Here is a 12425-nt window from a genome sequence, read left to right as displayed (position 1 = left end):
TGAAGCACTGCACTCTAATTCAATACTGTCAGCGACATGGACAATGAATTCATTACACAACTCTAATACCAACAACATAGCCCAGCTTTCAGGGCTAATTTGAACATTAAATGTATGAACGGCACTATGAACGGCATGTGCAGGAAAATGAAATGCAGAATAAGAGTTACACACGGCCTGTTTTTGTGCCTCAGTTATGCATTAAACAAATATGTGCCGGCAGTGGAAAAGTAATAAGCCCAAAGGAAGATAAAATGCCTTAGGACCACATTCGGTCTAGCACTAATTCAAATGATCAACACAAGCAGGAAGGGCAATGTGGGTGTGACAAGTCTTTTTCTTCTTTATTCTTTCCTTTTATAGTCTCTAAAAACCAAGCACTGAATGGGCGATGATGCGAGAGGAGAGTGTGGAAGAGATTAAAATGAGCGCTTTTGTCAATCTGCAACCTTAATTAGGTAATAATGGGGTTCTTAGTACATTCATCATGGAAACGCTGGGCAAATTAAATCCTTTCAAAATAAAAGAGTGAGTGATCTGCTAATGGACTCTGAAGAGGACACCTTCTGCTGAGTGAAATCCTAATCTGAAAAAAAGTGAGAAAACCAACACACCCATCCATCTGTAATGGATTCAGCACATGCACTTTCATTCATTATTTGTACACCAAGAAAAGTCAGATAAATAGTCTGCCATTAGACTTAATGATCACTCATTAAGTGTTTTTATATGTTTATATGATGCCTTTACTTACCTGAATTTAACAGATGCTTTGCTTTTCATTTCCTCAAAGCACTCTAATTGCAGCAGTGGTGCCTTGTACATGATTGGGGTTAAGTGTCTTTCTCTTAAGTGTCTTAATATGGTGTGTCTCTGAAAAATGTTTCACCCTTTAAGTGCGATAGGTCACAATGGTTCAAATCTGTCTCTAAAGACTCAGTGGACATTTGTGATATTTCTATCAGCCGTTTATTAATTAAAATTAATTTAGAAAAAAAACATAATAGAACCATTAGCTAGTCTGCTAGTCTGGTAAAGTCAATCACATAAGGATGATTTAAGGATGATCTGACAGTCCCTAATGAATTCGTTTGCATTCATAAAGTAATAAGGGTTCATAAAAGGAGACTGGGTTGCTACCGACTGCAGTTTGAAGCAGACACATTTCAAGACACATACCCTGAAAGCAGCCAGGATTATGCGAGTGACCTTCTCTTTGACAGACTCTTGGAGGATGTCGGAGAGTGCCGGTACTACGTTGTAGCGCCGCAGCTGTTCGCAGAGTTGCGGACTGAATGCCAGGAGCCACACACAGAAGACCATCTGATACTGCAGCTGGAAGCCACACTTATTGCTCAACACTGCCGTGATGCTGAAAGATGCACAGAACAGAACAATCGAAGTTACTAAACAGTAGGGCATCCCCCACCCTCCCCCATATGGTGTGCTGAGAGGATCCTCTTCATAAAGTTAGACCTGATGGTTGGATGGGTGAGATGAGGGGAAATGAGAGCACACATTTTTCTGATATATAATGAGACCATTACATAAAATAAATTTTACTTCAGAGGCAAGAAAAATACAATTATCTTCAAAGACGCCTCATTGTCCTGTCTTTTACTCTGTCTGTACACTAGCAAACAAAGGAGTATTTATGATCACAGGGCTAAAACCTGCTAGAATGAGAGATGCTTTCTTGTTCTACAAGATTTGTTCTTCAATACAGCAAGGGACGGGAAGCATTAAAGGGGCGTGAGTAGAGCACACATATTAATTATAATAATAAATTGGTTACAGGGTACATATTCCTTTTTAACAATCATTTTTATACCTTTTCTATGAATTTTCCAGACAACTGGTTACAGATTTAAAAAATCATATTAGTGTGAAAGTTGGTGTTACCAGTTCACTCCGTCAGCCTCCACCCAGGCGAATCTGTATTCATTCACTCTCAGCATCAGCTGCAGGCAACCAGCAACGCACTGCACATACTGGGAGCTCTGTGAGGGTCAGAAGAAAAAAATACACATACACCAAACACGCAGAGATTAGCATGCACACAAACACAAAAGGACAACATGATCAGAACAGGAAGAACAGAACAGTTCAGATAAGCCGGGAAATGGATGCGTGGAATAACAAGCCCATCCTTTTCAGGAACTAGCAAAGGAACACTATGAAACTAGGCTGCTCAGGCAGCATTTACACTCTCTGTAATTCTGCATTCACTTATGCACATGCAGTACAGTTCTGACTTTATAAAAAACAGCTTTTGGGTAACATGCTGGATCAAAGAGGCAATCCCACAATGCAGCAGAGAGAAAGCAGCAGCCTTGAAACCTGGATAGAGTGAGTGAATCATAGAGAGATGTTAGAGGAGACGTGGCTGAGAGGAGTGAACAGACTCAGTTATTAACCAGGAAGATGATGCTGTAGCATCAGCACCATATGCATAAAAGCAGAGTGGTCCAGAGAATAGAAGAGACAGGCAGAAAGGTCATGACGAATAGCAAAGTGGAGACGTCTTAAGAGCCATGAGAGGTAATTGAACAGATTTGTGCCCGCTTGCATTGCGCCAGCAGATTTTGACTTGCGACATATGATGAAAGGAAAAAAAATAGTATTTTCAAATGTACTCTAAAAAGCATAAAAAATAAAGATGAATACCGCTAGAGTACAAGACAAAAGCCTTCTCGTGGTCATTTCAATCTATCAGGTCTAGGTAAAAAAAAAAAAAAAAAAAGGCAGATATACTGAATTATGACCACAGCCACTGGCAAGAGAGGAACGAATCTTTGTAAAAATGCTTATAGATTGACACAGACAAAAAAAAGTGTTGTGGTGCAGCTGTAGGAAAGAGTGAAAAAATTCACAGTGAATATGAATGGAAAAAAAATAAGCAGTAAACAAGAAAAAGTGTGTGCCGCATCCCAGAAAAGATAGGGGTGAAGATCTCGGCCTCTGAAAGGTGATGGAGGATAATTCACACAGTTGCACATCCACCTCCTTCATTTGTGACATACTCACTTCACTGGGGGAGATGGTCCCTGTTCCAGGTTCAGCACCTGTACCATGTAGTTTCTAACAAACAAACAAAAAAAAAACAAATACAAAAAAAGATAGAAAGAAAAAAAATCTGTGATTCTGGGCCTCGTTGGAGGAAAATAGAGCGACATTATTGGACAGTGATTGGAGGCATATGACTCCTGCATGAGTGAGACGGCTTGTTCATGACAGGCAACCGTCTTAAATTCTGTGGAAGAGTGGCACTGCATTTATTTCAGTCTCAACTGCACTGCAAAATTCAATGTTTAAGCATGTCACAAGAGCTAAGTCGCAAATTGTATGTAAAGACACGAAAGTCAACACTTTTGCAACTGGCATCTTAAAATCCCCAAATAATTAAACTGGTATTTATAGTCATTTCCAGCTTAGAATTGAAAGCATTTTTCCTGATTCATTAAAAACGTTTATTCACAACTCAGCTACAATGAAACTAATTTATGGAGCGCACTCAGAGTGGTCTAATAAACATGAACTGCTTCTTTTTATGATTTTCAACATTTATTAATTCAGAGGGCCCAAGGGCTAAAATATGAAATTGCATGCAAAATGCAACATCCTATTACTGTTAGATGATTTGTAGGGGAAGTGAAAATGAAAGCTGGACTTTATCATGTGATCTGTAAGTATATGCATTCAATAAGGCCAGAAACCGTTGTATGAATAAAAATACCAAACAAAATAAAACGTGTTCTAATTAGCAGAGGACCAAAGCACTGCGGATCTCTGATAGTCATAATAAAACAACTAGAATGAAGTAATTACTTTATAAATAATGAACTGAATTAAGTTTTTGTAATGCATCAAAAGATCTTTCATTCATTTTGAAGGTATTTCATGAGATGCCATACATTCATAATTTATTTAATAAGCTCATAAAAGCAGAATAAAGATTCTAGTACGTTTCATTTAACTGAAAGTAAATGTAAACCATCTTATTTATCACATCTACTGTAGAATAACACATTATTTATACAGCTATTTTTTATACAAAAAACAAAAAACAAAATGTCTATACAGTACAAGTCATGTTTTACTCTCTCTCTTTTTACTTCGGTTTTAAATAAACCAATCTAATGCAGAAATCTATCTGAAGGTTATACACTCTCCTGAAGTATATAACTGTGTCTTTCCACTAAGCTCAAAACTGTACTCTAAAGCCATTTTCTAATGAAGCAATCAAAAAACACTGAATGTGTCAGTACACAAAAGAGGGATGTTTTCAGTGATTAAATCACAAATATGGCTTTATTTTCTTACAACTATGAACCCCCAAAAATTCATTGTATGCACACTTCTTTTGATTAAACCAAAATAGTGGAGGTACACTACTGTTCAAATGTTTGGGGTCTGTAAGACAGTAAGCTGCGTTCACTCCATGTCATAAGTAACACAATTCTGAGTTGACGTTCTACTCTGAGCTATTCCAGGTCCCTGGACTCTGAATTATACATTTCTATGGCAACACTATCAACGGCAACGCATTCACATGCTCGTAGAACTCGTCATTACAACTTGCAAACAGGGAACAAGTTTTGACAAATGCTGTTCAGATTAACTTTTTTACATCAAAATGGAAATAACAATGGAAATTATAATGGTTTCTAAATAAATATTATGCAGCATAACATTTTCAACATTTGTAATAATAAGACATGTTTCTTCAGCACCAAATCAGCATATTATAATGCTTTCTGAAGGATCATGCAACACTGAAAACTGGAGTAATGGCAGCTGAAATTTCAGATTTGCCATCATAGGAATAAGTTACATTTTAAAATACATTCAAATAGAGAACAATTATTAAGAATTATTACACTTTGGTAAGATCCTTAAAAAAATAATAATAATTAAAAAGAAATCTTAAGATCCAAACATTTTGAACGGTAGTGTATATCTGGGGACACATTTTGTTTTGCATGGAAATGTGATCAACTGGAGCTTTGTTGGTGAGGATAAAAAAAAAAGTAAATAAATAAAAGTATGTAAATATAATTTGAAAACTTAAAAAACGTGGTGGGTACATGTCCCACCGTCTCCAACGTTAAATTTGGTTTTGAGTGAAATCAAGATTCTAAAATGTTCACACAGAATTCCAATCTCTAATATAACCAAAACACTTTTCCTGTTATCAGTGCTGCATGTAAATGGAGGTTCATTACAACTATCTTCAAACATGTCCATACAGTGCCATGTGAAAGTATTCATACCCCTTCATTTTTTTTCACATTTTGTTATGAAGCAGCCTTATGTAAAACTGCTTTAAATGACCTTTTTTCCAAATCAATCTACACTCCATTCACCATAATGACAAAGCAAAAACAGAATTGTAACAACTTTATTAAAATATAAAAAAACGAATTAAGTACATTTCATAAGTATTCATACCCTTAACTAAATATTTAGCTCAAGAACCTTAACAGCCTCAAATCTTTTTGGGAATGATGCGACAAGCATTGCACATCAGCATTTTGCGATTATCTGCAATTCTTCTCCTCGCCTTTTTCACATTGGATGGGGCAGATGAAGATTTTCAGGTTTTTCCAGAAATATTTGACTTAGTTCAAACCCAGGCTGAGACTGGGCCACTCAGAGACATTCAGAGAGTTGTCTATAAGCTATGCTTGCTGTGTGTTTAGGGTCATTGTCCCATTGGAAGGTAAACCTTCTGCCCAGTCTAAGCTTCCGAAAGCTCTGGCCTGGGATTTCATCAATGCTATCTCTATATTTTGCTGCACTGAGGATCCCTGCTGCTGAAAAATATCCCCACAGCATGAGACTGCTACCAGCACACTTTACTTGATGGTACTCTGCAGATGATAAGCAGGGCTGGTTTCCTTCAAACATAATGCTTAAAATTGAGGTTCATCAGACCAGATAATCTTGTTTCTCAGTCTGGGGGATCTTTTGGTGTGTTTTTTTTTTAATTCCAAGCGCGTTTTCAGGTGTCTTAACTGAAGAGACGATTGAGTTTGGTCACACCGCCATAAAGCCCAGATCAGTAGAGTGGTTTCTCCCATCTGCGTATATGATCATGGAGCTCAACTAGAGTGACCATCAGCTTCTTGGTCACCATACTAACCGAAGCCTTTGTCAACCAATTGCTCAGTTTGGCCAGGAGGCTAGCTCTAGGAAAAGTATTTTAGTATTTAAGTATTTTATTTTGAATAAATTTGCAAAGATGTTAAAATACAGTTTTTTGCTTAACCATTATGGTGTATGGAGTGCAGATTGATGTGGAAAAAAGTAATTTAAAGCAATTTAACATAAGGCAGCAACATAAAACATGAAAAAAATGAAGGGTTATGAATAGGCACTGTATTAACACATATTTGCACTCTGATATAAATGGATTTTGGTTCAGGCTTTTGAAACAACACTAAATACGTTTGAAAGTTATCAAAAATGGTTAAGATTAAGAATACATTCAAATCCAAACAACAAACACGCACACGCACACACACACGCACACGCACACATGCACACGCACACGCACACACACACACACACACACACACACACACACACACACAAATACTGTGTAATAACCAGGTGTGACATGAAACGAAAAGCAATTTTCAGTGGTACAACAAAGAGGTTTTATGGGGCATAAAAGAAAAAAGTTTGTACTTCGACAGGTAAGGCTGACCCCTGGTTCCCATGTGACTCAACCCAATGCACTTAGCACCACTGCACCCTGAGTGATTCTCTAAATCTGTATCTGTGGCTGGCCTGCTGCAGCAGAGCTCACAGTTCACAGCTCATTCTGAGTCAGGAGGATCCAGGATCAAATCGTGCTCTAGGCACTTCTCGGTTTATTCTTCTTATTGTGCCCTTTATATAAAGCATTCTGCTGCAGTAGTGGCCTGGCACGGCTGCCTCTGCAGATCCTTACCCCCTACTGTGTACATATAGGATACGAGGAGTGACACAGTACATACAAATTCACTCATTCCTGTGCAGGTGCTGCAAAATGTTAGACACACAAGCTGGGCTCAGAAAGTCTGACTTCACTAGTGAAAATGCCTGTTTTTTTTCAATTCTGTAAATATACATTTACAATTTTTTTTTAATATTATAAACTGAAAAATTTTCGGAATTTCTTAGCACATTTTTCTGTTTTGTGAGCAATTTTCCATGACATTTCAATGACCTTTCCCATTATGTTTCATATATAGCATAAAACAACCATTCAAATTCAGATCAGTTTGGTAATGAATCATGCAGAATCATTTGTGAACCAATTCAAATGATTCAGTGAAAAGAAACAATCCTGAACCAAACTGGACCCCACTATGGCTTTCAAGAAAATGCACTCTACAAAAATCTAAATAACTGACTGATTAAATAAATACTGGTTGATTCATTAATAACTTGTGATTAAATATTTATAGTAAAACCAAGTATGCTAATTATAGAAATATTCATTACTTTTTCAGGCCTAAAACACAATTTTATAAGTCCTTAATATTTTCAGGATTTTACATTTGACACATTTTAAAAAATAAACTACAAATAGTGCTCAATCAAATATTTCTGAATTTATTTGAAGTTTTAAAGTTGCTTTACATTTGCCAAAAAAAGATTTTGATCTTAAATTTTCCATGTGGACTCAAACTTTTGGACTCCACTAAAATAACAGAAACATTTTAACTGTAACTGCTACTGACAGTAAGTAAAACTAAATAACCATCTTCAATATGAAGGCTCACTTTTTAAACCTCAGGGCAAAAATTATTATTATTATTTTTTAAAGAACATGGCACATGGCCAGTGCTTTGACACATCACAAATTATCCTCAGCTTGCCTTTCACACTCCAGTGTAAGGAGGGGGACTGATAAAAGAAGAAAGTGATTGCATCTTTTAAAGTTTCCATTCTATAGGAAAATTTACATCATTAGGCACAGAGGCAACACTATATTATGTTCTGTGACTGATGCAAGAAGAAGATGTGTTTTAGATCATGTGAAGATCTTTTCAACATATAAAAGCCTGCTGAGAAACAGACAATTTCTGTCTAGCATGTAAAAAAAAACGTAATCTTCAAATCTCATGTAGATCTTAAAATGAAAATTCTTAAAAGGAAGATCCTTTACTTAGCATCATGTTGTTCCAAACCTGTATGAATTTCTTCTGTCTAACAAAGTGTTCAATATTAAGCAGAATGTCTTTCTGCAGCCTCTCTTCACTTCCATTTTATGAAAACAGATGCAATGAAATGGACACTGAGACTCAGTCACTAACATTTTACATAACATTGCAATTATGTTTTCCAATAAAGAAAGTCTTCAGGTTTGGAATGACATGACGGTGAGTAAATGAGAACAGAATTGTCATTTTTGGGTGAACTCTTCCTGTGATTGGTTGGAGAGAGACGTTATGTTGATTTTAGGATAGAATCTCTTTGTTTTCTACCTGAGAGCTGAGCTGGGTCTTAATCCAGTTAAAGTAATAATTCAGGTCACTGCCCTCCATCAGGTCACGTCCCCAGGCAGCCAGCTTGGCTATGATCCGCGCAGCCTGAGAGAAAGAAGAGAAATGTCGCATCAGTGCTTGAAAAATGCATTTCTGTTAGACATGGCTTTCATACAGATGCTTAAATATAGGAATATATATATACAATGCCTTGAAGCGGCTGTGGCCTAGTGTGCCTTGTTTGGCACAATGAGCTGGGGCCATGCAGACAAACAAAATTTGTATAGAGCTCATACATTTTCCCGATCCTGCTTTTAGTCCCCATCATTTCCTGTTCTCTTTGTTTTCCTCTGAATAAAAGTAGCAAAAGGCCAAAGGCCAATTAACAGCCTTAATTGTGATAAGTAATAGCAACTGTTGCTCCACATCCATCTGAAACATTCAACCTGAAATTAAACACCCCAAATTAATATTTTAGCCAAATGAACATGCAACCACTACAGAATATACTTGAATTTCTGGTCAGATTAAATGATTCACTGAGAGCTCTATCACTGCCAACATTTGTGTGTGCGCGCTATGGTAATGAATGCATTTAGAGCCATTCTGATGTTTCCAGAAGACATGACATTTACTCTGCTTGCCATGCAAAAGGGGAACTTCGGAGTGTTTCATTAAGAGCTTAGGTGAGGATGGCAAGGGGAATAAATACCATCCTCATGCAGTTCAACACCCTGTGACCGTCGTCTGCCTGAATGGTAATTAAACTGTGACTTCACGACTGGCTTCACGCTGTTCTGCGTGGAAATGAGAGTACCCTGGGAAAATGTTAAGCTCAATCTTCAAAACTAAGCATTGAAAACTCTTTGATGAATTATTGATGGACCCCATACTTACAACGGACTCTCAAACAAGAGGTTTAGAGCTTCTGGCCCTGAATGTAAGCTCAATAATCAACATGTATGTACAAGTTACTGTTGAATAAAAATTAAAAATTGATTGCTTTTAAGAACAAAACACAACGCTACTATACAATAAGCAGAATACAATGTGGAAGATTGTGGATGACCCTGAATACTGGCTGTATTTCTGTTTAGGCAATAATGTCACTCCAAAGTAATTATAGAGAAGGGAGGATAAGCAAACTTTGTTCAGTAATTACTTGGAAACATTTTTCTTCCAGCAGAAAAGGGTTGTGTGATACTGGCCCATATTTTATGGTGACTTTGTTATGTAAATGCAGTTGAACCACCAGTAAACACCACTGAAATTTAATTGCGTGTGTGTAACTGTGTGTAGTAGAAATTCTATTTTTTTACAGAACAAAATATGAGGTCAAAGCAGGTGAAATGGGCTTCTTAAAATACTAATACAAATAATTTAAGGAATATTGTGATTATTTTTGCTCATAACTGTAATAAAGTACTTCCTGTCTTTTATGGCTGTTACAAGTTTAGAGTATGAAAACATATAATAGCATTGCAATTTAAAATAACCATTTCATATCTACACATTTTCAAATGTGAAATGTTTTAATTCCTGTAATGACAAAGCTGAATTTTCAGCACCCATTACTCCAATCTTCGGTGTCAAATAATCCTTCAAAAAAACATTCTCATATGCTGATTTGGTGCTCAAGAATCTTCTTATTCTTATTATTTATGTTAAAAATAGTTGTGGTGCTTTATATCTTTGTGAAAACTGTGACCGAATTATTTGGTGAACAGAAAATGGAAAAAATTTATTTTAAACATAAATCTTTTGAAACATTGAATGCAAATGTCTTTACTGTCACTTTTGATCGATTGAATGCATTATTGCTGAATAAAAGTATACATTTCTTAAAAAGAAAAATCATATTGACCCCAAACTTTTGAACAATAGTGTTTATTATACATATCTATTTTTGCCTGAGCAACTTACCATGTGAACAGTAAATAGGTCTTGACGGTTCAGCATTGGAAGGAAATACGACCAGGCTGTATTCTTAGTCTTCTTGGCATAATCAAAAAAGATATTCACTCTTTGATGGTTTTCCTGTATAATAGAGCAGAAGACCCATTACTGCAACATAAAATAAACTGATCAGAAAAGTTGGGTGATTTATAGAGATCTCAAACACATCGTCTGATATAGAGTTAAAGGCTTTCCACAAATGGACATTAAAAAGATCAAGTACTGCCATTTCAACACCACTACAACATGAGCAATACTTGGTAACGTTGTTGTCTCCTTGAAAAATACTTAATACATCCAACATCATATACATGATACTTCACGAGAGTGAGAGTTTATTTGTTCAGTTTCCTCAGAGACACCTTTTTCATTTCAATAAACTCTACACCTTTCAAGTTAGATAATACAGGTCAATTTCTGTATTATAAATGAACAATACAAAGGTGTTTTTACCTGCAGCGTGTCATCAATCAGGGTCAGGATGTACTGAACTGTTTGCTCTTTAGATATATGAGCCATAAGGTTGAGGAAGGTCTTTGCACACTACAATAAAATATGTTAGAAGAATTAGTTAAATATATACAACAACAAGCAAGCTTAGCCTATGTGAGCCTAGTCATTTTCACAAAGTTTTAATTTCTATAAAAAGACCTGTAACATCTGTGGTTCTAAAAAACTAACAAAAAACACAGACAATGATCTAGCTTGGTTATGCTAAATTAATGTGGTACATTTCATTTTTAAACTAAAAATGTTGGAAGGGGCAAAACTAATACTAGAAGATTGTAGTATCCACCTGATGTCCTTCTTTTGTCAGAATTGCTTGCTTGTCCTCAGACCCGGCAATCTCAAACTTTTTAATGAACTCACAGTCCTCAGCTGAGATCATTTGGCCCCTGAAAAGCAAGAAACTTACCAATGACTAAAGGGAGATAGATACAACAAAAGCAAAGTGCATCAATTGTTCACATTCTTTTTATTAAACATATTTACTCTCACTTGCTTTTTTATTGTTTTAATCTGTCAAAGTTCCAATATATCCATTCTCAAGAGCCCACACAAGTAAATAGTGTTTTTCTCATCTGTGGAGAGCTTGCAGGATGCAATAATAAGGATGTATGGGTCAGGCCCATTGATGAACTGTTACTTCTCCCACTGGGTCCTATTGATCACATATAAGTGTCTAAGTCTTAAAAATTAAAGGTGCACTCAGTATTTTTGTAGGTATAATTTCTGGCTATTATTACAAATTAAAATTCTACAGTTCTAATTAGATCTAAATGTAGTAATTGTAATTGCTTTACTGTATTTTGCAAAGATACATGTTGTTGAGCTGTTCCTTGTTCCTTCAAGAAATATGGAAAAATATAGACTAGTTATCAGACTTCATTATTCAGTATTTATTATACTTAATTTGTATCAAAAGAAATTCTAGCTGAATTTTTTATTGTCCTCAAAGTTCTGTAACTTTCCAGTTGCCTGGTTTACAAAATAAAACAAATAAAAACAACCATAATACAACACAAATATATAACAACAACTACTATTTAAAAGCCTGAGGCTTGAAGGATTTTCTAACATTTTTAAAAGAGGTCTCATGCTCTCCAAGGCTGCATTTGTTTGACTACTTGTTTACAACTAAAAATATTATTACAACTTAAAATAACTGTTATATGTATTAAAATGCAATCTATTGCTCTGATAGCAAAGCTGATTTTTTTTTAGCAGCTATTACTCTAATCTTCACCTACACACAATCCTTTGTGCTCAAGGAACATTTAGTATCATTATTAATGTTCAAATAGTTGTGATGCTTATTTTTTTTGGAAACCGTGATGCATTTTTGTAACAATACATTTTTTAAAAAAATCCATTTATTGCGTCAGGTGCCACAAAAAAAAAAGAAAGAAAGAAAGAATTAATTTATTTTAATTAAATAAATAAATAAGTCTGACCCCAAACCTTTGAACAGTAGAAGTGAGTAACTAA

General features: G+C 35.7%; 1 protein-coding gene across 2 annotated transcripts in view; it reads right to left on the bottom strand.

The window, feature by feature from the left end:
- The window catches only part of LOC128030018 (V-type proton ATPase subunit H), a 34714-nt gene that overhangs the window by 20760 nt on the left and 1529 nt on the right, over positions 1 to 12425 (bottom strand). The window contains exons 3-9 of one of the 2 annotated variants that reach the window (XM_052617481.1): positions 11233 to 11332; positions 10890 to 10979; positions 10404 to 10517; positions 8481 to 8585; positions 3028 to 3081; positions 1903 to 2000; positions 1180 to 1372 (exon numbers count right to left, since the gene is read on the bottom strand). In XM_052617481.1, the coding sequence (XP_052473441.1) occupies positions 1180 to 1372; positions 1903 to 2000; positions 3028 to 3081; positions 8481 to 8585; positions 10404 to 10517; positions 10890 to 10979; positions 11233 to 11332 (754 nt within the window). The remainder of the gene's footprint in view (positions 1 to 1179; positions 1373 to 1902; positions 2001 to 3027; positions 3082 to 8480; positions 8586 to 10403; positions 10518 to 10889; positions 10980 to 11232; positions 11333 to 12425) is intronic. The other variant, XM_052617489.1, reaches the window with a different exon arrangement.

This window comes from Carassius gibelio, chromosome A2 (assembly GCF_023724105.1).
Source record: "Carassius gibelio isolate Cgi1373 ecotype wild population from Czech Republic chromosome A2, carGib1.2-hapl.c, whole genome shotgun sequence".
NCBI classification, from domain to species: domain Eukaryota; kingdom Metazoa; phylum Chordata; class Actinopteri; order Cypriniformes; family Cyprinidae; genus Carassius; species Carassius gibelio.
This window is presented reverse-complemented; position numbering and strand designations above follow the sequence as displayed.